The sequence below is a fragment of the Oryzias latipes genome, chromosome 21 (genome assembly GCF_053564925.1).
Source record: "Oryzias latipes strain Hd-rR chromosome 21, Olatipes_Hd-rR_3.1".
NCBI lineage: Eukaryota > Metazoa > Chordata > Actinopteri > Beloniformes > Adrianichthyidae > Oryzias > Oryzias latipes.
In genome coordinates, this window is record NC_136257.1 from 28,923,803 (window position 1) to 28,949,261 (window position 25,459).

Consider the following 25,459-nt stretch of genomic DNA (forward strand, 5'->3'; position numbering starts at 1 on the left):
AGTTGACTGAAAAATAATCTTTTTGATTAAATCTTTAGTTCATAAATTCATTACCATTTAGAATTCAAAATGGAGGAAGTGCAAGAAACAGGTTTTAGTTGTCTTTTGTGTTTTTGCTGGTATTTCTAAAAGGCCAAAATCCTTTCTAAACTTTAGTTTACTTGGTCAATAAAATTGATCAATATCTAGATATGTGCCTAAGCAAATTCTGTTTACAAACAATGTTAGCTTCTTAAGAGGTTAAAATAAAAAAAAAATAATGTCCAAGATTGTACTAATACATTAAAAACGCCCTTTATGTTTACACAGTACTTGCATTTAATATCACCATCAGACATGCTTTGAAACAAATTTATTTTTGATAAATATAACCAGAAAGTTAGTTTATAGTTTCAAAACGTCAGCCTTCGAAACATGATCATTTACAGTATCAATATAAATATTTTCAACCAAACTAAGCAATATAAGCTTCTTTAAACATGTTTTCACACATTTTGTAAAATCAGTAACCAGGAAGTTCTTTCTTCGCTTTCACACCACATTCAGGTTTCCTTAAAGTCAGAAAATTTTGTTTTGAAAACAAATGTGAAGCGTCTCACATTATAGTCACAGTTACGTTTTTTTAAACCGTGGCAAAACATTTCAAACAATTTTAAAGTACCACCAGAAAAGTGCCAATTAAAAGCTTTTTTTTAAACTATTTAAGAACTTTGGCAAAAATGACCTAATTTAAAAAGATAAAATGTAAAATTGGTTATTCTTCTCAAGAGTTAAACATCTTAAGAGTTAATGCAAATATACTCAAATACTTCAAGACAGCAAAGAGAAAAAGCCAGTGAGCGCTGTACTTTCTAATACTTAGACCTAAAGGAAACAAAAACATTTTTTGGCTACCTTTAAAAGATACATTTTCTTTAATTTTCAAGTCCCCAAACCACAAAGGTGTGCAAAAAATGTTAAAAACCGATGAATATAGTAAACAAGTTGTTGCTTGAATGTGCCATTCTCCAAGCATCGCCTCAGTTTTTCAACGTTCTGCTGCCCCCCTTAGATGGATTTCTTCAGCCCGGGGAGGGTGAGCTCGAACCTGCAAGAAAAGACAGAATATAATTCATTATTGCTGTGTTGGACTTAGACAGGGCCTGTGCACTCCCACCTGTTTCTGTGCAATCACGTTTTCTGCCCATGGCTAATCATGTCCCTCAAGTCAACAAGGTCGACTGACTTTTTTTCTCCCTCCGATTCATTTTTGTAAATAAAAAAAACAAACAATGGAATGGATTGCGACGTATTTATAAGACAGAAGCGTTTCAGACATCAAATCGAACCCATCAGCTCCTCAGGAGGCTTCAATAGGAAGGTCGCCTCAACATTAGGTGTTGGGATTTCCTATAAATATTTCTGTAGGCTTTAAATCAGCGTTGAAACAGATGGTTAAATTTTATTGAGTTGTACGTTAAAAGGTTTGGCCTGTTATAGGGCTGCTTGATATGATGAAAACTCGCGATATGCGATATTGGTGATTAATAATGCGATAACGATATAATTTGCGGTATATAAACAAATAGCAAAACAACCAAAAACATAATTTCCATTTCACTGCAACAGTTTAAAAATTATACTCCAAATGACCCTTGTCGACGTAGGAGGCAAACATCAAACATTAAAGGGCTCATCTGACTGATCAACAACGTAAACGGGTCCTTCCGATTGGTTAAATGCATAAAGGGATTTATTTCATTTGTTCAATATTTCAAGCTGTCATGAGTTTGTTTTGGCACATTTAAGGTAACCATTTATTGCGATTTTCGCCGTCTTTTGCGGTATGCATATTGCACAGCTTGATGTCGCGATAACGATACATTTGCGGTATATTGTGCAGGCCTAGCCTGTTACTTTATTTTTTAAAAAGATAAATCAAAGCCAGAGAGGTCAAATTAGAAGGAACTATTTTCATACTGTACCATTCTGAGATGCCGTTTTCCAGATCCACCTGTGAGAGATCTATTATCACCTGCAGACAGAAGAAACACACTCTGGAAAATCTGGAAGGACTTCAACTGATCCGAAAGAAGCATTAAACATCAAACAGACCCATCACCTACCGTGCCAATGTCCTTTATCTCCTTTCTATGAAACATCTTGTTATTTTTCACCGCCACATCCAACTTCCTGTTCAGGGCTTCTGTAAGGGGTACATCAAACTCAAACCTGCCAGGAAAAGACGTTTGACAGACGACATGAAAACCTGGCTCCTAAGAGGGAGATCTGAAAGATTAAAAAAAAAACTTTTCTGCTTACTTCTCATTGAAGGATGGGGACACGGTCTTCTTCTGGACGTGTGTCTTCTTGCGGTGAAGGAAGGCCTGATCAGGGAGCAGGTACAGGCGGACATACGAATCCGTGCCGTTCTCACTGCAGGGGAACAAGTCCCTTTTGGAGAAAACATAACAGTTTTTTTGGAAGGATTATTTTGAAGAAGACTACAATGAGGGATTTTTTTAGGACAAACCTGCAAGACTCCACAACCACCAGGAGTTTTTTTCGGAGCCCGGCGTAGCGTATGGTGAGTTTGATCTCTCCAAATGAGCCCTGATGATTCCTAATTGCCCTGCAGCCAGAAAAGAAACACACCATCTTTAAAATTTAAAATATTTTTGTAGTTTCTTCACTTAAATTCAGCACTAAACCTCTGACAAATTCGTGGAAGGAGGCAGACTTACTCGGGATAGGAAGCTCCGTCTAATAAGTCGAAGCGCGATGAAGCAAGGGAATTCTCCGACAGCAGGCTGCGAGAGTCGTACCGGCGCATGTTTGGAGTAGAGGGCTTCCCGGAGTCTGACGCTAAGGGGTGGGATTGGCGTGGGGTTGATGGGTCTTTTCTTGTGCCCTTGTCAAGAGGACGGGCAAAAGATGAGGCAGCAGCGTTGGTGGAAACGCCTCCATCATCTTTGGCTTGTGATGTCGGAGGTTCCTTTTGAGGAGTCGTTACAGTCGTTTTGGGTTTTTCCTCCATGGAAAGAATCTGTTGTGAGGTTGAAGATGTGATTCAGCATTTCTGAGATCTGTGAGACACAGAAAAACACACGGAGGGAAACTGATGGCTCACCCGAAGAGTTGCCTTCAGTTTGATTTCGCTTGTTGCTCCGGAGGACTCCAGCAGGAAGCGTTGGTCCAAAACCATGTCAGGGATGTTGAAAAGGCGATTGAGAGGTAACTCGAGTTTACCCAGGGATGTCTTTTTGTCATACTCTTTGACCTGAACCAGAATAAAAGTATTTGAGTGTGAACAGCACAATCTTTGATGTTTCGCTTCACAATACTTGACTATCATCCAACAGCAAAGACGCTTGGTCCAAATACAGCCATATCTGCCTTTAGGAGGAAAGGTTTGCACCAAAACTGCATTTTTTTGGGCCACAATTCCAACTAAACCAATGACACAGGAAGACCGAAATACTTCAAGAAATCACACAGATGTACCAAAAAATTAGGGGTTCCATTCATCCATCTATCTTCAGAACCTGCTGGAGCCAACCCAGCTACTGTTGACGAAGGCAGGGTACACCCTGAACAGGTCAGCAGTCTGCAGCAGGGCCACACAACCACACACATGCACACCTAGGGGTAATTAATGGATACCTGGGAGATAGCTGGAAAAAACCCACGCATGCATAAGGAGAACATGCAAACAGAAAGGATCCAGCCAGGCTTTAAACCGGGGCCTTCTCGCTGTGAGGCAAGAGTGCCAACCACTGTGCCATCTTATTTAATCGCTCCACGGGTCACTTTCAAATGACCCCAGAATTCTATTTTCCGACACATTCAAGTGTCAACGTTTCTTCCACACCTGTGGATTTTTTTTTCTATTTGCCAAATGAAGCAGCCCACCTCAGAAAGTGAAATCTAGTGTGGACCAAACAGCCCGATGTGAAAGCAGACACCAATGTTGTCTATTTGATCCCAATCAAACACATGCAGCTGTTAGAAAACAGAAGGTTTCATTTACTGAATCAGAGATTTCTGAGGTTTCTTTTCTAGCAAATGAGATCACCGAACATGATAAATATAAGCATTGATGCTACAAAAATAGAATTAATTAAAACATAGGTTTGATACATTGATTTTATATATAAAAAAGGCTCAACTCACATGAATAATAAGCTCCTGTGTTTTTACATTTTGTACAAAGAAAGTGAAGCCCTCCCCCCATTCTGGGTCTTTATTTGCGTACACAACCTGAAAAAAGAGAAGAAAGGAGGATTTTAGTTTCAACAGAAAAACATCATAATGCATACCTGTATGAATCTGTCAGCATGAGAAAAGGTTTATTAAAGAAAGCAGCGGATTGAGGTTTAGTTCATAGATGTAACTGAGTGAAAACAGTACCTTGCTTTTCTTAACATCTTTGCCAACAGAAAACTCCACGTAAGAGTTCGGCCCGGATTTTGTCTTTGTGAGCTGAAACCAGAACAAACCAATGAGAAAAAATTAACAAGCAAATCAGCCATTTGTTCTCCTTTCATTGAGCTTTTGGATTCAGAACTCCCTGTACTTCTGTGGCTTCATCCCAAAACTGGATTGTTTTTTCACTTGGGTTTCTATTTGAGTTTTATTCATGTTAGTTTTTGTTTCATTATGTCAGGCTATGTTCACACTGCAGGCTGAAACAACCCAATTCTGATTTTTTTGCCCCCATGCGACCTGTATCTGATCTTTTCAGAACAGTCTGAACGACACTGATCTAATCTTTTCAAATGCGACCCAGGCCACTTGGGTATGTGGTCCTGAATCCGATACGTATCCGATCTTTTCAAATGCGACCTCCGTCTGAACGGCCAGCCCACATGTATCCGACCCGTACGTCATTGATACGCTACATTGATACGCATGATGTTGAACATTTCCCGCAATTACTTTTTTCCCTTTCCGACCGTGGTCAGAAGTGCGGGGGACCGAAGGCGGATCCTCCTCCGGGGTTCACTTCCCCGTTCGGACCCTCAGATTCTCCAGAGCGGGTTAATAAAGAGTCAATAGCAGTTCTGCTGGGGGGAAGCCTTCTTTTATTACTGTTCTCCTTCCTCCGTAACACACAACATGAATGCACGCCCCCACTGCACCCCCCCCCCTTCTCTACCTCGCTGCACGTGCTCTCTCCTCTCTCTTACACACACGCGGGTGGCCCCAGCACATACACATCCCCATTCCACATCAGTGGGTACAGACGATCCTGGCTCCAATGCCTTCTTAAAATGAGAAGATTGTTATTGTGCTGGCTCTTTTGTAGAAAATAGATGTAATAATGCAGAAAGCGCTCCACTGTTGACAACACTGTTGTTGACATCCATTGCTAACATTAGCTACTTTCGCAAACAACAGCGACGTCGTTCCCCATTGAGTACTCTTCTGCGCATGCGGGTCACTTCTGGGTCATTTCACGGTCACACAGGAGATCACTAAAGTTTGCATTTAATTGGAAATGTGAAGGGCCTTGCAAAGAAATTGAATTTTTTCCAAAAATCGGAATTGAGCACTAAGCCCTGCAGTGTGAACGTAGCCTTAGAAGCAGGGGGGTCTGGAGGGCATTCTGTGTATTTGATCATTTTGCTTTTTATTTTGTTATAAGCTTTTAAAACACTTCCTGTTATTCTTGCATTAAATTGCTTTATAAATAAAGTTTAAGTCTTGAATAAAGAAAGCCGATTGGAAACAACAGTGAATCGTTGGTGCTCTCCAGTTTGATCAGGTTATTTGCTACAAACTCATTTGCCTGTTTTGACTTGCAAAGAAAGTTGCTTAGGAAATGCAACCCACGCATTTCTACAGCTTTCCATTATTAACTAAAAAGAAAAAAAGATCATTTTATATATAAACCAGTTGATTTTTACGCATTGTTTGTCACAGCAAAAATTAATTGGATCATTAAACTATTTTAAAATCAATATCCCACATGCATAAAAAGAAATGTAAAATGCAGTTTAGAAATTATAGAAAAGTGTCCAAACATGATCAGCATTTTGGGATTATTCCATTTCTTTCCTCTGAATAGATAAATTACATGTTAACAGCAAAAACCCATGGTAAAAAGTGTCCTTTTTTGCATAAAATATTCAAACCAATAAAGGCTTTCCTTTTAATCTTTAGACAAAGTTTCTGGCGGTTAAGTTTCAAAACTAGACAGTTTTGTTTGGCAGGTTTATCAACAGTGTGACTAGAAACGTACAATTGCTTCAAACAATACAAACAGCTAAAGCATAGCATTTTAAATCATTAATGGGTTGAAATCATTCCAGAAAAATAATTATTTTCCTTGACAATTTCAGTACTCCTCAACTTCTTTTTGATTTATGAGGAATGCAGTTCAGATTGTGACCAGCAGGAGGAGTTTTAGAGCTTTTAGAGCAGCTCAGCTGTTTCTTTTCAAGGACAAATCTGATCAGTTTCTTCTATTACTTTCGAAATTCCTCCATCAATCTTCCCTTCAGAGAACTATTTCTCCATTTCTTGGGGAATGCTGGAGGAGGAAATTCATAACAAACACCAGCTGGTAGCGGCACTCCCACCCACACAAGAAGACAGACAAGCTTGTGCCAGATAAACTGGAAATACTAGCTTCAGAGGAGAGACAACAACCCAGCCGGACAGTTTGGATCAGTCAAAGTCCTTTTTCTAACCGGATGCAAAAGGAAGAACTTGTGTAACGATTGCTCTTATCCAAACTCAACACATTTTAAATACTTTGGAGTTAAACTCTAACAATATGAATGAAAAAGTGGTTTGAGAAGTGTGATGCAACAGTTCTACAAAGGTGATTAAAATCAATAATATTAATATAGAAGCTTTGAAAGTTTTAACAAAATGAACAAAAAAAAATCCCTTTTGGTTTCATGTTTAAAAAGAAAATGTTTCTGCAAATCTGAAATACTATTATTTTTTGGATGTTTTCCACTCTTTTTCAGCTCAGTTCCTGCCTTTAACTGTCTCAAGAGGGTTACTATTGGCTGTTTTTATCATTGCTTATTGAGACAGATGAAAGAATTCCTTTCTAAAAGGACTTGGAAGAAGGAATTGGACAGTAAAACATGAACACACTACAAGTATGATGGATTTTACACGCAAGCATTTATCTTTGGATCAATCACATATAGATGATGTTGCTCTTACCCGCCCCTCCTTCGGCTGTTTGCCATGTTTTTGTTGTACCTCGCTGAGGTTTTTCTGCAGAAAAGAAACACTTCAGCATTTTTGCATCATATGCTCACAAAGCTTACAGTCCTCCACTCACTGGTAAGTTGGAAGCACTGTCCAGATAAATTGCAAGCATTGCACAAGCGAGGCCGTCATGCGACTGGAAGAGAAGGAACAGAGAGGTTTAAATAAGGAAAAGGGAGCGGAGCTTTCTGATCAGAAACAGCCGTACCTTCCTGAGGAGCGATTCGTCGGTCTGGAGAGAAAGCCAGTTGAGCTGCAGGTGAACCTCACCTTTCTCAACCGACTTCAGAGGAAACCACTTGAAAAAGAAAATCCAACATTTGTCAAACATCCAGTTCTGATCTTTTTGTTTCTTCTACATGTAAGGAAATCTTCTTCATATCACAGATCTTAAAAGAAATAAAACTTACCTGTTTCATTTCTTTTTCCTTCTTTACTTCTCCTAAATCAAGGCGAAAACTAAGCAGAAAATACATTTCTTTAAATTTGTCAATTATGCATCCATGTTCTATCAGCTGTTTACAGCTGCAGTTTTTCAGTAAGAGTCTTTTAAAGATTAGAAAAGCCGATCATTCTGGAAATCATGTCGAGGACCTCCTTGAGTAATGCGAGCAAAAATTGTGGAAACAAACACTGCAGAAGATTGGCGATAAAACTATTATCCAACTATAATTGGAGGACATTGATCTGCCTTTACCGAGGAGACTTAATCAAACTTTATCACTGTTGGCTCTGCTTCTCTATTGTCCATTTAAAGATACATTCCGCCAGTGTTTTTTTCTATTTTTGTTTATTTCTGCTTTTACTCAGTTAGGTGCTTTCACAATGTAAGGAACCACAGCAAAGTTCACTTGCAACCCCTTGAGATGTTTTCGTTTTCTTACTTCCCTTATTCCTGCTCGTGACACTTGAGTTTTCCTTAGATGCATGGGGGGGGGACATTAAATCTTATTATGTCAGCCCCACAGGCCTGATTGGTCCACGCTTTGACTGTATATGAGAACTGGACTGACCTAGTCTGACATCACCCTTTGAAAATGGCTTACTTCCAACTCCAGTAAAATGAAGTCAATTCAGTCAACATTTTTTTGCAATACGGACGCTGCCATGTTGGAGCCAGAATGTTTATTCTGACAAATAGTAGTACTGAGTATTTCTCAATAGAAGTCTATGGAATTATTCTATTCTGGAAGTCTTTTCTGGAAGCAAATGATCGATTAAATCTGTGAAGATTAGGCTTTATTTTGACATTTTCTTAAGTGAGGACAATCACTACGTTAAAAATGAGGCTCTTACTTTCCCAGAGGGTCGTCGTTATCGTTGTCCTCGTCGAATAGCTCCACCTCCAGCTCCTGCCCCGGTGCCTCATGGACAACAAACTGCTCACAGGTTCAAAAACAGAACATTCTTGTTTTAGCTTCAAATAAACACCAGGTATTTCTACTCTGGCATGTTTCCATCATTGTCTATTCTCATAATTATTGTTTTTTTGTGTTTGTCCGTTTTGGCATGAGGGCCGCCCAACCATCTCCCAGCGACATCAGCCCTAACTGCTGCTGATTATCTGGATCAACTGAAGGTTCAGACTAACTGAACAAACACAACTCATCTAGAAAATTAGCAGCAAGTGGGGGAGAAAAAGCTGCACAACAAGCAGGGTGATCTTTTTCTACAGGGTTATGGATGATCTTAGGGAATCAGCAATCGGAAGCTGCAATGATTAACAGAACAAGTGGAGAAATTTATTCCAAAAACCTTTTTTGTTCAATAATTTTGGAGCCAAGCACCGATCAGAACATGTGGGACTCTACCTCATACACTTCGTTCCACTTTGGGTCCAAACAGTTGTCGATGGTTTTGGTCTTAAAATGCTGGTTACCAACTCTGACGATGGTATAGGGGTCGGATTTGCCTTTCACCAAACCCCTCAGATAGGTGTCCTTGGCCACCAGGTTTCTGGCCTCCAGAACGTGAACCCTCACAACACCCTGAAAGGAAGGAGGAGGAGGAGTTTGTAGAGAACAGTCATCTAAAACAGAAAATGTTGCTGGGGCTGCGAGCTGCCTGTGACGGATCAGTGTTTTCACGTACGCGAGGAAGAGGAAACCTCATCTGATCCACTTTGACCTGGTCTATGAGGGGAATGCACATGCGATTGGGCAACACCATGAGGGAGGCGATGATGTCCATGATGGCATCGTCAGAAAGTGAGCTGGAAAGGGACAATTGAGATGAGAGGAGAACTTCAAGAACAAAAAAACTCTCAATTTAGACTCTGGCATTTGAGGAATCAGAGGGATTTTCAGGGATGACCGACTTGAACGCGGGGCTGTCCAAGAGGTTCGTCATTCCAGTCCAGTTAATTCCCAAAGTCTGAGAGGAAAAACAAGTTTGAGAGTGACTGCAGCAGTGAACTGTTCAAAGCAATGGTTGTACGTGTGCTCACCGGACGACGAATGAAGAACAAAGTAATCCCTCCAACCAGTGGGGCTTGACTGATAAGTGGCTCCAAAATGACCCTCAGCGTTCCCTGAATCTTCAGGATTCAAGTTGATTTATCAGACAAGCAAATATAAGCTTTACAACACAGACTTAAAAAAAAAATACATACTCTAACTCCTTTAACTCCAGCTGTGATCGCTGAATTCACGGCAGCATCGATTTCCATGTCGCTTTCGAAACTGCAAAACGAAGACCTGATGCTTACAAAAACATACAACACTTGGGTTTGGAGAGCAAATATGACTTTAACCAGAAATAACATCAAAGTGATCTCAAAATTAAAAAAAGAAAGTCAACAGACTTTATATTTAAATCCAGAACGACCTCCCTGTGGTCCACTTCCTGGGTGTACGCTCGAATTCCTGTGATCTTGGGAGCCTAAAATGACTCCATTCAATGAGGCTCATCACAAACAAGAGCTTCTCGATCTCTAAATATCAAGAATGAGAACAAGTCAAAGACAATTGGTTGCTTACTTTATGTCCAAAGTGGACTTTGCTAAAAGTGAACATCTTCAGCGCAGAGTTGGTGAGCCGGATGGTCGGCTGGATGCTTTCCTTCAGCAGCTTCTCCATGTACATCCCAAAAAAGGGCCAAGCCTGCTCCAGCACCTGAACGCACCGCCACAAAAGTGAAAAAGTAAATGATTTCACTCTGACAGCTTTTGTGCTGGACTTTAATGTAAGAATTTAACATCTAATCAACAAAAGTTGTTTGTATAAATAAATATAAATCACATAATGTGAAAATAGTTTGTTAGTTTGACAAATAAATCCATATTTAGTTGAATTGTGGTGGATTAAAACTGAATTAAGCAGTGAACTTTCAAAATTGAATTGCTTCAGTATAGTTTAGGACTGACTCTGTCAGAATCAGTGCCAAGTTAGTACCAGATTTTCCATTTTAACCACCTGAAAACACCTGGATGACATCACCGGCCGTCATGTCTGACTCAGTCTCTATTTCTCTACAAAAGCATTGAAAATAACAGAGCGACAACAACTCTAGGTTTAAAAATCAAACAAAAACTCACATGTAAGGAAACGAAACAAAACTTTGCTCAACAACAGTGACATGAATTCCAAACCAAATGATAAATATGTCAGCTTTTATTTTGAAAGGAGAGGTGATAAATACAAGTTACCAGCAGCGTTGTACCTGGCCTGACCAGCTAAACGACTGCAACCCTGGTCAGACCTGCATGTGACAACATTTTTCTAAACATCTGCTTTTCATTTGGGTTTATCACCATAGCAACCATTTCATGTTTTTGGGTCACCTGGTGGTGACAAACAGGTCGATGAAATTTTTAGACAAATCGTCAAAAGTAAATTTTTATATTTCCTTAGCAACAGCGTTATTTTTTTTGTCAACCACGCCCACATTTCTAATATGCTCACATCGCATGTCTTATCAATATGTTAAGCTTGAAAAAATAATTCATGTATTGCATTTTTGCAATATTCCAAGAAAGAAATTTGCAAACAACAGGAAAAAAGTCCCTTTTATGAGCTCGCCACGCTTACAGCGTTCAAAATCTACAACATTTTTCACCACGCAGCTTCCCAGAGATGCTCCAGGAGTTAAGAGGCGATAAACTGAAATCTTTCTGTCAAAATTTATATTTAAACTAATTTTAAAACTTCCCTTTAACATCCTCGACATTTGTGTTTTGGTTTTGGATTTTTTTGAGCCCCATATGAGACTTTAGCCCCATTTGTCATCTTTTTTTGTTTGAGGGGGGTCATTCACTATGTCAAAAAAAAAAAGATGTAGTTGTGTGCAATTCTAATTAATTTTTTAGTATGTGGCACGGGTAAATCTTTGCTTTAAAACGGATTAAGAAAGTAAAATTGCAAAAACAATCTGGTCTTTGCAGTCCAGTCTGCTGCAGGACTGAATGATTTTTAATTCGATTTGCAACAAATTATAATAACACCATACAGCTACTTCATAAACACCATTTTGGGCTTAAATTGCACTCTTACTTGTGTTCCTCATGAGACAATAAACCTCTTTAGAGCCCATTGCATCACTACAAAATACTAAAATAATGTACCTTATTGAGCCACTGAACCTTCTCCACATCATCGAAATGGACCTTGGAGAATAAAGACACGACAGACATGAGAAAAACTGTTAAAAAAAGAAGATGATGCAAATTAAATACACATAGGAGTTCAAAGCAAAACATTTAAGTTACGATTTTTTTTTATTCTTGAAATGTTCGACACAGAAACTGATCTAATCTTGAGAAGAGACCTATCTAAAAAAATGAAACAAAACATGGAAGCCAATAGCAAAAGTTGGTACTCTGGAAGTTTATATTATGAAGTATACATAGTAGAAGTATAGAAGGTATACTATATACCATGATCGTGTAGGGTAGGATGTTTTTTTAAAAATATATTTCAAACATATAATAAAAATAAACACAAGTTTTTGAACTAAACAGATTGGGAGAGGGTAGAAGAAGAAGAATCTTGTATGGTTCCACCCCTTTTTACAACAAGTGCATATTTCTATTTACAGTTTTTCCTCAAAACATTCACATAATGATTCATTGCATGTCGAGCACAATGAAGTTGACTTTGATTACCTTGTGTAGAAGTGACATTTGCTTATTTGTTTTTAATTGATCATTTCTAGCCTTGTAAAGTTTCCTCAGGGACATGTGTAGGTTCTTTAAATACATGTAGACATTTGCAGATGAATACTTCTTCACACTAGGGTTTCAGCATCAGCCCTGGTTTTAATCTCTTTTAATTTGGTTTATTTATGCTTTTGATTATTTTATGTTTTTTTAATCCATGGATACACTTTGGCCTTGTGGTGAAAGGTGCTTTATAAATGTATAAATATAATGAAATGACACAGAATTGAAGACATTTTAAGTTTACAATATAAATGCTATAATAAAAAGTACACTGCCTCTCTTTTTGTATAAGTTAAGTATACTTGTAGTACTATACTTTCTGTGAAACCAGAAGGTCAAATCTGCAAATCTAACTGAAACCAGACATCACCTCCGCTGCTCCTGACCTGCAGACACCTCCTAACTTCCAGTAGTGGACATTTGTTTTTGGGTTTTACTTATTTAAAGTTCTCTTTTAAGACTTGGTGTGCTGAAATAAGGACATCCTGGCCAATGAGACAATGGGAAGTTTAGTTTCCTAGGGAGGTATAATTGGGTCTAGAGGTCATAATGAATGGGCTGGTTTCTCAGGAGGCTCAGATCACCTCCTAGAGTCTCCTCCTTGCGTGGGAGCTCTGACAGGACCTCCAGCTGGCTGCGTGACCACGCACACCCATGACAGTGACTCACCCACGAGGCCATCTGCAGAGACCCGCTCAGCTCGGTGTCTATGACCTGCTTCTCGTTGTCCACGAAGTCGATGGCTGATCCGATGCGCGAGAATTTCTGCACGCGGTTCTTCCTCCACCACGTGACCATCAGCATGCACAGCAGCACCCAGCTGATACTGAGGCCCAGGTAGCCCGTCAGGTACACCGGGTACACCACGACCAGGGTCTTCCCCACGGAGATCAGGAGCTCCATCAGCACGCGGTTGACAGCGGAGGGGCTGAGGGTGTCCTCGCCGCCCTGAGCCACCGGAGGGGGGTCCGTGGACGCCATGATCCGGCAGGACTCCCGCTGTGAGGGGGGTTCGGTTCTAAAGTCCTGGAAAACGATTTGACCGAGTCTCTAAATTCGAGGAACTTTACTCTAAAAGTAACGAGACCAGCTACTTTGACTGAGGGAGCAGCGACGAGCAGCTCCAAAGCTTCCGCGTTTAACCTCACGCAGGTATGCAGACACACCTGCACCCTTGGGTGGAGAAACTCCAGCAGTCACAACAAAAGAGGTAAGTGACGACACAGACCATAAAACCAACTTTAACAATTTAATTTAGTTATTTTTTTAAGTTGAATATGTTGATTAGCACTAATAGGTTTGCACATGACAGTTGAAACACAGTGAAATCTGAGATTAATGTCCATATTATAGCTGCGCCGCTGCTGTCTGTCCAGCAGATGGAGCCAGAGCGTCCTTTTGATTCGTGGCCATGTTTGTCTCCGCATTTCATACTTTTCCATGTGCAATATTGCCACCTACCAGATTCGTGAGCATCCCGAGATGATTAAATTAAGCCTCGCCATTTATTTTTTTAATTCAGGAAAAGATTAGTTATTTCGATTTTATGATGTGAACAGATAAATAGATGAGTAGATAAAATGACAGACTTTTATTTATGGCTACAGGAAGAAGAAAGGCAGACTGAACAAAACTATGATGTGTCGGTCATGAAAGAAACGCCTCTTATTTCATAAATGTATCTCATATTTTGCACTAGACTGGAGAATGGAATTCACTCCTTTTTTCCCGCCTCTGTTTTCACTGCGTCTGCTCAGACCTTCTTCTTCTTCTTCAGCGCGTTCACAGACAAGTGAACGAGCAGGATGTCATTCATGTAATAAATAAACCTTGGAGACGATCGCGTTGTTTGAAAAGTATAAACGCTGCTCAGAAGTTCATTGTGGACAGTCGCAGGAAAATCCAAACATTAGCATGAAATAAACATGCGAATGTGGATATAACTGGTGCAATGATGCTTGGCTCTTTAAAGTGAATGACAAGAGTTTCTGTTTTTTAACTGTCCTACTTCTTCTTCTCTTTTGGTCATGTGTTTTTGTGCTGAGCGCGTGAATGGAATAGAGCTGCCGGTGCAACAATAGACTAGAAGAGACAACATCAACACAAAAATGTACAGAATTGAGTGACACTGGAAAAAGAAGCAAAATCCGGAACCACTTTACTTCAATGGATAATGTGAAAAGAGAATTTAGAGTCTGCAAGAAACCGTTTATATGTAGGACCGGATGCCCGACCGACCTGCACCTGAAAACTGAGAGGATCTTCTCCTAAACAGCAGATCATTGCTGACTGCAGAAACCACATCAGCTTCATTGAGATGAGACACTTGGTGTTGGAATGCCAGCCATTACTGTGAAGAAAAATTAAAAGTGTTGTTTTCTAGGACGTAGTTTCTGCAGAGTGGCAGGCAGTCAGAAATTCAACTCTTCCTCTCCCTGTTGCTGAGAGCTCTCCGTGTTTACACTCTTCTGCTAGCTTTCAGTTCCTCACACGTCCAACTTAACATTACTGGTGTAACAAAAATGGCAGCAATATCAGAGCTACACAGATTTGACCCAAATTCCAGCTCAGACGAGGAATTAGAGACACACGCGATCTATTCGTCTGCAAGTGGAGGCATCAGAATGGAGCGGAGCAGAGAGTTTGTGGCCCATGCAGTGTATTTTCTTCATATGAACTACGTGTTTTCATCTGTGTCTGATTCAAAACAATTTGAATAAAGAAATACTCAGAAATGTAATTTTGAGCTAAAACTTCATCTATATCATGAGAAAAATGCTACAAGAATTTGTTAAAAACAGCAATTTATGAGCGTGGGTCTTTAAAAACCGAAGAAAGTGAGCCTTTCTTGCTTTAAGTGGGTCATGGATGCTCTGTTTATGGAGTTCCACAGGGTTTGTTCTAGCACTCCTTTACATTCTACTACCTTCTTCAATCCATAGAAAGAGTTTCAGTGTAAACCTGACAGCTTAATATTTATCAACCATTTTGCACGACTTCTGTTATGTTCACATCAAATAAATTGTTTTGCATTTTAATAAAATGTAAAAGGAAGGGAGCTCCCTTCCTTTTGTAATTTGAGTTCTTCATCTCTGGATGTGAATCTTTTAAACTAGTTGTGTAGCGTTTTAGTGGCAAACAGATCACACAAAGGTTCAAGGACGTTTTCATGAAGCTGCATGATCCAGTTTGAGACGAGCTTCAGCTGTCAGATGTTCAGATGAGGAACTTTGTCTCTAGAATCCTCGGTTTGAGGCGCTGCACTTTAGGATTTGTTGTTTTCAGTTTGATTCTATCCCCTATAAGGACATTTTTCTTCTGGAAACATTGTGGATTTCTTTTATGTAACTTTGCTACTATGTTGGTTTTAGGGAAATTCCTCTTCCTACAACTTGATTTTGATCCCTTAACGGTCATTAGAAATCGCAAAGGCTGTGGAAATATAAAATATACTTTATTGATTCCTTAAGGGAAACTTGTTTTTTGCAGTTAGCCTTATTTGAAAAGTAAGTTCGGTGTTAGAAAATCTTAAATTTAATTTTTTATCCTAGAAACAAACATTCATGTGTAAATGTGTCAGGTCCAAAATCCACACTGGGTTAGTTATTTATGCCAAATCTCTTATTCTTTGCAATCTAGTGACCTTTGACCTGAGAAAAAAACCAATGACTATTAAAAACATGTTTAATAATGATTTAAATATTTCAAAAACATCTTGAAAATGTTAAACATGATCCTGCACATATTGAGAAAAATGAAAATTCAGCACTATTCCTAGAAATAAAAAATAAAAACATCTTTGAATAAGTTTGATCTGATCAAAACATTAAACATACTTTTTTAAACTAAACTTCAAATTGAGAAAAACAAATGTAGGCATTCGAGCTAATTTAAATTCAAGATTTAAAATCCCTTAGAAGATTTTTAACTCCTAATTCTTTAGGTGGGTGGAGCCCAGAATGCATGACAGATACCCAGAAACCCAGAGTTCTGGACCCGGAGTAGCCCAGAAGGGTTAGATGAACATCACATTCCAGAGTTCAATGTTTTTAAGCTGTCATTGCGATTCACACACTATTTGTTCCTACAGCTGCACAGAGCTCCAGATTAAAGCGATTAAAGCCCAAAATAATCACAATGTGATTATAATAATCCACATGTGCTTTGTGGGTTTGGACGAAGCATTCAGGCTTGTTTCTGGTCTGTGGAAGGTCAAAATGGGAGTCAAAATGTACAAGAATAAAGTTATAAAATTTAGAGAAAAAAGTCAAAAACAAAAGTCCTAAAAGTATCATAGAGGGGTCACCAATGTACAAGAATAAAGTCTTAAACTTATGCTTTAAAAAGTTGCATATTTACAAGGGAAAGTCACACTTTTTAGAGAGTAAAATGTTACATTTGGCTCACAAAATGTTTCAACAAAGACAATTAAAGTCTTTCAATTATGTTGCAGAAAATTCGGAGAAATATGATTAACATCACACATTTCTCCATAAAAATTACAACTTTATCTTCAGAAAATCATGACTTTTTGAATAAAAAATTTAAAATGTTATACTCTTAAAACCCTGACATATCTCTATTAATTGAATGACCATTGTCATTTAAAAAAAATCTGGACTTTCTTGTCATAGCTTTCTCATCATTCATTCATTCATTCATTCATTCATTCATTCATTCATTCATTCATTCACGGTGGTCTAATTCTCTGTCGTAGTTTCTAGGGTTCCTTTCATTTTAAATCTTAGATTTTCTTCCTCCTTTAACTGGAAGAGCTGCCTGCACTTCCGCAGACCCACCAGCAGGGGTCAGCACTACACAGCAGCCTCTCCAAACTTTCGCTTTAGTTTCTCTGGAAACGTAAGGCTGACTGCAGGTCATCCGCCCTGAAAGGGGTGTTTAGGGGAGAGAAAACAGGAAGTGTTTGCATATAGTAATTATTAATCGACCGAGGGTCAATCTGCGGGCGTTGTGGTTCAGGCAGTGTCCGCCTCTGCTCCGTGTCTACACGCTTTTGCTTTCACTTCTCTTCGAGCTGGGTAAGTGTGTCGTTTGTCTCTTAAGGTTTTACAATTTATTCAGTTTTTAATCATAGACAGTTTTTAATCATAGACAAATAATGCATGGTTAAAGATTAGCGCTGCAGATAGTTAAGAATTGCGAAACTTTCAAAAACCATATAGACCAGCGAAGGAATGACCTTTGATCCCATTTACACATAAAATACAGACCAAATAAAATATTTGTATTCGTGTGTTTAGTTTTCAAGAATTTGTATTATGGTAACGATTTAGATTTGTAAGTACTATCGTACAATATTGCGTTATTTTTGCTGTTATAAACAAAAATGTTAATGGGCGGGGTTTATACATGTAACTGTTTATGATTGGTCAGTGAGTGTTTACATGGTTACAGCACTTTCAAATCATCATAAATATTTAAAATAAATACTTCACTAATACTAATAAATACTTCAGCATATGGTATATTTATCTAAGATACCTGTCCACAATACAAATAGTTTGCATTAAAAAGTATGTTTAAGCTTTGGAAGCTGCAAAACAAAGTCAGATGTAGTTCTGGGAAACGGCCAGCAGGTGGCGCGCTGAGCTCATTCTTTAGGACTGCGGGCAAAAAACGATGTAATCCTCCGACTATAAGCAATGCAGATTTGTCCTGTGTAAAAACATACATATTTCTCAATTACTGCATACTGTTGGTTTAGCTTCTTTAGGTATATTCAAAGGGCATTTTGTGACTATCATTGATAGCAAATGTAAAGGGGTGGGGCTCTGGGAATAGTAGTTTCAGTCAGGAAAAAATATATTTTTAACTCCTGCCTGACAGAAATTACAGGCAGTGATTTAGTAGAAATTTATAATTTTCTAATGTAAATTCATGGTTGTTTTTTTGGGAGGTGGGTGGTACCTGAAAAATAATCATTTAAAAAAAATATTAATACAAATATTTTAAAATCTTTGTTCTTAGAAAAAAAAAGTTATTTGTTTTTATTTGCTTAATTTACTATTCTCAAAAATCGTATTTTACCATTTTTTTCCAGTTTGTTTTAGTCTTTTTGATAGCAACACTGCACATTAACAACTAAATTTAGTATCAGATGCAAACCTGCTAGAATATTGCTAAAAACAAAAAAAGAACAATTTCTAGTCAAGTCACCGGGCAGATATCAGAAGTCACTGTTTTTGAATAGCAAAACTAGGAAGTTTTCAAAATAAATAAATAGTAAAAAAAAAAAAGATAGTAATAAATACAGCATGTTTTAGCCTCAGTTTGACATTTATTGATGAGCTGGAATCTCATCAGTTTAAATGTTAGAGCGATTTTGCTGTTTTTAACACGTTCTTGTGGCGTTTTTATGATGGAAGACATGCATTAAGAAAATGAAGCTCTGAGTATTTTTTTATTCAAATTGTTGTTTTAACTAAAAAATGCATTTAGAAAAAGATCTTATACGTGATGTAAAAAAGTACACTGGGTGGGTCACAAGCTCCCTGTTCTGCTCAGCTCTGATGCATCCACATGCAGAAACAAATAGATCCATGGACGTCTTTGTTTTCCCCGTCTGAGCTGGAATCTGGATCTAAACTGTACGGCTGGATTGCTCCTATATTGCTCGCCGTTTTTGTTGCACTGGTAATGTTAGATTGGGGGTGTGAGGGGCTGTAAGCTAGTGGGAGAGCGTGTAAACAAAGGGATGCATTGGAATGGAGTGGAGCAGGAAGCAGGATCTAAAATCTCTTCACATATGTCCTCTATCGTGAGAAAACGGACCATGTCAAAAACACAGTCTTAGAGTTGAGCATCACATACATCCTGAATCCCTCGTTTCTTTCTGTGAAATTCCCCCGGCTCATTGGGAATGTGTGATCTTTCCGCAGGTCTCTCATCAAACCATGGAGGAAAAAGTAGAAATCCCTCTTGAGGATTTTCCATTCATTCAGCGATATAGAGAGGATCTGAGTGAAGTCATAAACAGCAAGTTCGGTTGTGTGGTCACCTTTGAAGGAGTGGACGGTGCTTTCAGTGGTACAAAGTACAGTAAGGCTCCGGTTAAACCAGAGAAAAGGTCTGAGCATACGCTGAGTTCTGGCGTGGTGGTTTCAGTCTGGAAGGCTGATCTCAGCTGTTTCGGTCCCGCTGAGGCTGTCGTAAATGCTGCTAACAGTCATCTCAGTCATGGAGGTGGTCTGGCTCAGGCTTTGTCTGATGCTGGTGGTCCTCAGATTCAACAAGACAGCCAAGATCATATCAAATATCACGGCCCCTTGAAAAAAGGAGATGCAGTTGTTTTGAATGCGGGGTTATTACCATACAAGAAGATAATTCACGCTGTGGGTCCTGATCTGTCATTTAACCCTAGTAGATCTGACGTAAAAGATGCTGAGCCACTTTTGAGAAAAGCCATCGAGAACATCCTGAAAAGAGTGGCAGAAGAACGTCTGTCCTCTGTTGCTATACCTGCAGTAAGTTCTGGGTTATTCTACTACCCGCTGCCAGAATGTGCACAGACCATAGTGTCAACTGTGAAAAGTTATTTAGAGGGCCCGTCCAATGGAAAACATCGTCCCAAAGAGGTCTTCTTTGTCAACAACGATGAGCCCACGGTCCGCGAAATGGAGAGGGCTTGTCGGCAAATCCTGGGGTCTGGACCATCTTCATACAGCAATGCGGTGCAGAACACCAGAGGTGCAAGCAGAGACCAAGATCTTACCGTCCAGATCGGACAAGTCTCTCTGACTCTGAAGATGGAATTAATTCAAGACCAGCAAGTAAGAAATGTCCTCATGCATTGATGTCTGTACAGTTATGCTTTTAGTTTGAAGTAGTTCTTCTGAGTATCACAGGGTTCTTGTCGTTTTGAGCTTCGTTTATGGTCCAGGTGGACACCCCCACATTTTCTTTTTCTTCAAACAGCTTTAAAAAACATTCCACATCATGATATTGAGATGTAAAAAAAAAAAAGGATAATAAAGAAAATAACCTAAGGCAGATGTGTGGCAAATCAGTGAAGCTCTTGAGTCTTCATGTAAGGAGGCGGGAGTATCATGGTGTTGGGCTGTTTTTCAGAGGAGACGGGCTCACTGCACATAGGAGACAGAAGCAAGAAAACTTTAGACGATAAATAATTAATGTTGCTGCTTTAATAAATCGTACAAATGCACATCGTGCTGAAAAAGTCAAATGATACCAATTTCATCTGCTAACGACAAATGAAAATGCTGAGTTTGCTAGAAGCTACATAAGTGATCACACTTAATGAGGTGGACTTTCCGAAAGCGCCCATACTTTGCTTTGCTTTGCTTGGAACGGTTCACTCCACCGCTTTGTCCATTCATTTCTAATAATGAACACCTGGAAGGAGATTATCCCACCATTGTCCGGGTGAATACCCGATTCTGATTGGCTGCTGGGTGTGCATTAAAAAGTGATAACGCACAGGGATAATGCACACCTAAAAAAAGTAGTTCCGGTCACCTAGCTTAAATGCTCTGTATCACTGCACTGGCTTCTTTGAAACAAACTTTAGCTTCATCATCTGGACAAAGACAAGCAGAAAGCGGTGAACTTTCTCTCTGATCTGATGCTTTATTTAACCCGTCATGACGGATGGTTCAGGCTTCCACAGCGTGTGTTAATTTCAGAAAATGCACACTTCGTCGGTCATTAACCCTTACAAACTACGAAGGAAAGGCTTTTTTCAAAGTAACTATATCCACAATGAATTCTTAGACCGCTTTACTGCAAGAAAAATCCACCATGAGGTTTTGATTTGGATTTGATACATTTCATTTTAAGCATTTATTGTAGTCAACACAATAAAAGAAATCACATAGATGTATAAAACTTGTTATAGAAATGGTAAGGTGGGGTGGCCGTGGTGCAGAGGTAGAGCAGAGGTGTCGCCGCTTCAGCTGCTCCTGATGGTTATAGGTTGGCGCCTGTGCAGCAGCGGAGCCGCCATCTGTGTGTGTGCACGTGGGTGAATGGGACTGTGACTGTATGGTTTTTGTTGTTCCAGTTACCAACTGATATTTAGGCAATAAGATAGGACACCATTTGTGCTAATCTAACTAAAACAAACAAAGGGGAGTGATCTTAGTGAACTTTCCAGTCAAGAATCAAAGAAAAAGTCTGTTTTTGACTGATGTTTTTTGTTCTTTCAGACAGACGTCATTGTGAACACTGCTTCAGAAAACCGAGACCTAAAGCTTGGAGGAGTTTCTAAGGCTTTGCTGCAAAAAGCAGGTTCTAAAATGCAAAATGAATTGTACAGCGCAAAGCAAAACCGTTACATAATTTCCACAAAAGGCTACAACCTGATGTGTAAAGATGTTTATCACACATTTTGTGTTCACAAGCGGGATAGAGACTCACAGAAGGTAAAGTAAAAGTGTGTATTGGTGAGTGGAATCTTGCTGGAAATATCACGTGTAGTTACCATTTTTTTCTGTTTTCACAGATCCTTTCTCAGTCTGTAACTGAATGTTTATGGACAGCAGCATCAGCACAACACAAGTCCATCTCCTTTCCTGCTATTGGAACAGGAAACCTGGGATTCTCTGAGACTGAAGCTGCCCGCATCATGCTGGATGCGGTGCAGAACTTTTCTCAAAACTGTCCGTCCCCAATGGCAGTTTACTTTGTCATTCATCATTCTGACCAAAAAGTCTTCCAGGTATTTTCACTGTAATGTCCAGAAGGAGAAGCTACACTGTTTGAGGTTGACTGTAGAGTTCAGTACATTTGAAACCCAAAAGCATTGAGATTTCTAAGATTTACATTTTCAATCACTGTCTGTTTTTAGGCTTTTAAGGATGAAATGAAAAACATCCAGAAACAATCCCCCAAACCCAACTTTGAACAAGGTAAATCTAAAAGATTTTAATTACCTGTTTCCTCCTAAATCAGTGGTCCCCGACCCCCAGGCCGGGTCAGGGTTAGGGTACTGGTCCGTAGCTCACTTAGTACCAGGCCTCGGTTTATTTTATGATTCTGAAGGACGTTTTATTTTGGAAAACTACCTGATTAAGTCGTCCACATTCATCTATGATTTCCACAATTCAAGAAATTTGTCTTAAAAACATTTGCTACCTTCTTAAATTAAAAGCCCCAAGCGAACAAAGTTGCGTCTTTAGAACGTTTCTTTGGGGAGAAAGGAGCCATTTCTAAACTTAATGTCTTGCAGTGGCATTTTAATTTGAATAAAATTGAGTTTTTCTGAAATCGTAAGCTTAAATAAATAAAACGCCAGCTTTGGCCTCGTTCTGACTGGTCTGTGAAAATGTTCTCTGTGGCCTAAACGAGGTTGGGGACCACTGTCCTGAATGAGAAGGTTTTCAGAGAAGTGACTTTTGGTTTTCCTGCTTCTTCCATCAGCAACGCAGATCACAGATTTCTCCCCAAGCAGCAGGAAGCCACAGATCACCCTGGAAGGTCCTTCCAAAGAGTCCACACGCGAAGCTGAAAAGTGGCTGAAGGACTTGCTCAACGCCTCTTCACAAGTCATAATCTACAACAACTTCATCCAGCATTTTGGCAAAAAAGAATCCCAGCTCTTGTACCGTTGGAACAGCGATGGAGTTTCCATCAAACTGTTTCTCAGTCAAGGTCATGCATGCATCACAATTGAAAGCAAGTCCAAGGAAAAGCTGGTCGGTGCGGTGGTGAAGGTGGAGGCCATGCTCTGCCGAGTCAGAAGGGATTTTGTCTCAGAGGAAGAAAAAGAATTGCAGCTTCTATCAGATACAAAAGGACCCTTCAGAAGAGAGCCAGTTCATAAAGACAGCACAGAGTTTTCCCATCAATATTCTGCTTTCAGTGACCACTCACTCCACGTGCTAAAGGTACTCGTGCTAAAAACTCAGTTCTCTAGTTTTGTTTTGTGATTTAAAGGCATATTTCTATAAATACAAGCATAAATCCATATATATGATTTAATCAAATGAACTGAAACTACGAGCTGCTGCTTTGGTGTTTAAAGTTTTTACTTTTCAGGTGGAACGAGTGAAGAATCCCGCTCTGGAAGTAATGTTTGACATCAAAAAAGTCCAGATGTCCTGCTCCACCACCCAAAGGATGTTTCAGTGCATCTCTGCCCAGTTCTGTGACACGATCTGCAAGATTGGCTTCCATGCAGAGTGTGCTCCTCCTGAAGGTATCCTGAACCTCCTATAACCTTACACTGATGTGAAGGAGCTCCAGGTTAACCCCTAAAGCCAAAGAGAAAGATGAGAACTTCTGGCAGGTCATGCAAAAGTAGGGAAAGCACAAACAAAGAGTAGCAGAAAACAACTGGGATCTATTTCACTATCAACCTTAAAGACCCACCGTGACACTTCTCGTGTTTTTAACATGTTCTCGTGACATTTTCTGATGAAGGATGAGGAAGAAAATTAAGCTTAAAATTGCATTGCTAATGAACTCCTGGAAAACGACAGTTTAAAAAAAGCTTTTAGCTAAAAACAGCATTATAGTAATTAAAAAGACCACTGCGAACGCTTTTACAATAGATCAAACGCTGCTCAGTGTGGGTCTGTCGGGTTGAATTCATTGTTCTAAAGGTTTTCTGTAGCTTCCTTTGAGAGGAGCTTACAGCTGTGAGGAGCATAGAGCTTTTCTCAGTGTAGACTCCAGGAGAAAATAGCCAAATGAGAGTAAATGCAGCATTCTCTTTTTTTTTTCTGTAATGTATAGGATACGGATACGTATGGAAAAATCTAGTCCTACAGTAACAGCAGTATTCGTTCAAAGCAACAGAGATGATCATGTTAGGTATTATAACCGATCAGGAATGAAATAATCAATATCTGGCTAGCTACTCTTTCGGTTGTGTTCTCGTCTTTGTCTTTTTATGAACATGTGATGAAAGCAACCAGAAGCTTGTTTCTACTGAATCAGATCTGAAGGTAAAACCACAGCGACGGATGTTTGTTGAGCTTCAGTCCCAACTGACCTTCCGGGTGAATACGGGCTAAAAATGGACAAAACTGTACGGGGCACGCAGGCGGCCCACTCACAGTAATCTGTCAAGTTCATAGATGAACCAGAAAGAAAATGTTAATGCACATTTTTTTCTACCGGTATGTTTCGAGTGACGGGTGAACACGTAAGGGTGAGACACAGGCGTTACAGAACTCTTTATTCTCAGCTCTTCATATAATGCCTGAATAAAATAAAAATACCTTTTTTTAACCAGAAACAACATGTAGGTAGAAGAATTGGACTGTGTCGTATCGCCACAATGTTAGTTGGCGTTTTTTTTTCCATGCATCGATCCGTGGACCATGTGCATCATATGAGAGGTAAAGACAAACAACCCTGTTTTTCTGTTTGCAGACCCTTTGTATGGAGAGGGCATCTACTTTACTGACAGTATAAAAGAGGCCCTGAAAGTGTGGAGGAGAAAAAAGGAAGAAGAGTTTGTGTACTTTGTGGAGGCGGAGGTGCTGACAGGAAAGTCCACAAAGGGGGAGCGGGGCCTGATTCTGCCTCCGCCTGTGGGGAAAGATCCAGACAAATTGTTCGACAGCGTGAGCGGAGGATATGGTACCTCTGTCATTTTCAGTGGTTATCAGGCCCTGCCCAGGTTCATCATCACCTGCCAGAGAAGATGAAGGAATAAAGATCCTATATCGATGTTGAAACTGCAGGTAAATAATCCCAGCAGCAGTGATTTATCAGTGATTTTTCTGTAAACTGACATGTTGGAAGAGCATATGATCATACAATGTTTAACATAAGCATCTAAATACCAAAATATGGATTTATATTTGGGTTGTTTTCATTTTGGGGCTGTTTTGTTAAACCAAGAATGAAGATTAAAGGGTGGGATTTACTAATGTAGCCACAGGCAGTGTCTCATTTAGTGTAAAGAGAAATCTACATATTGGTTATAAATTATAGGTTAAAAAACAATTAAAGCAGAATGTTTAAAAGAAAAGCCTCTTCTGTTATTACCTTCCTTAAAGCTCAATACCATCCAGGTATTTATATCAACTGAAGTGTTTCTTTTGCTTTTAAATGCTTTTCATGAATCTCAGAGGACGACATTACTTTTTTTTTTATGAC

The 25,459-nt window shown here is 39.4% G+C and overlaps 2 protein-coding genes across 3 annotated transcripts; one reads left to right on the top strand and one right to left on the bottom strand.

Annotated features, from left to right (window-relative positions):
- Positions 1–337: 337 nt before the first annotated feature.
- Positions 338–13,504, bottom strand: esyt3 (extended synaptotagmin-like protein 3). The gene is made up of 23 exons (XM_004082007.4): positions 13,040–13,504; positions 11,774–11,815; positions 10,191–10,325; positions 10,016–10,092; positions 9,824–9,893; positions 9,659–9,748; positions 9,530–9,585; positions 9,304–9,424; positions 9,024–9,200; positions 8,509–8,591; positions 7,623–7,671; positions 7,421–7,510; positions 7,286–7,348; positions 7,165–7,218; positions 4,390–4,461; positions 4,153–4,239; positions 3,110–3,259; positions 2,724–3,025; positions 2,513–2,611; positions 2,302–2,433; positions 2,106–2,211; positions 1,965–2,014; positions 338–1,087 (listed from the first exon to the last, which is right to left on the bottom strand). Exons 1-23 carry the CDS (start codon positions 13,349–13,351, stop codon positions 1,048–1,050), a joined length of 2,457 nt encoding a protein of 818 aa, XP_004082055.1. The 5' UTR covers positions 13,352–13,504; the 3' UTR covers positions 338–1,047.
- On the top strand, positions 13,445–25,331 carry parp9 (poly(ADP-ribose) polymerase family member 9). Of its 2 annotated transcripts, none has more exons than XM_011489949.3 (8): positions 13,445–13,580; positions 19,270–20,160; positions 21,556–21,771; positions 21,852–22,067; positions 22,197–22,257; positions 22,769–23,235; positions 23,387–23,546; positions 24,728–25,331. In XM_011489949.3, exons 2-8 carry the CDS (start codon positions 19,285–19,287, stop codon positions 25,003–25,005), a joined length of 2,274 nt encoding a protein of 757 aa, XP_011488251.1. In that variant the 5' UTR covers positions 13,445–13,580; positions 19,270–19,284; the 3' UTR covers positions 25,006–25,331. The 2 variants fall into 2 exon arrangements, with proteins under 2 accessions (XP_011488251.1, XP_011488250.1); XM_011489948.4 differs by lacking the exon at positions 13,445–13,580 and adding an exon at positions 17,162–17,409.
- The last annotated feature ends 128 nt before the right edge of the window (positions 25,332–25,459 follow it).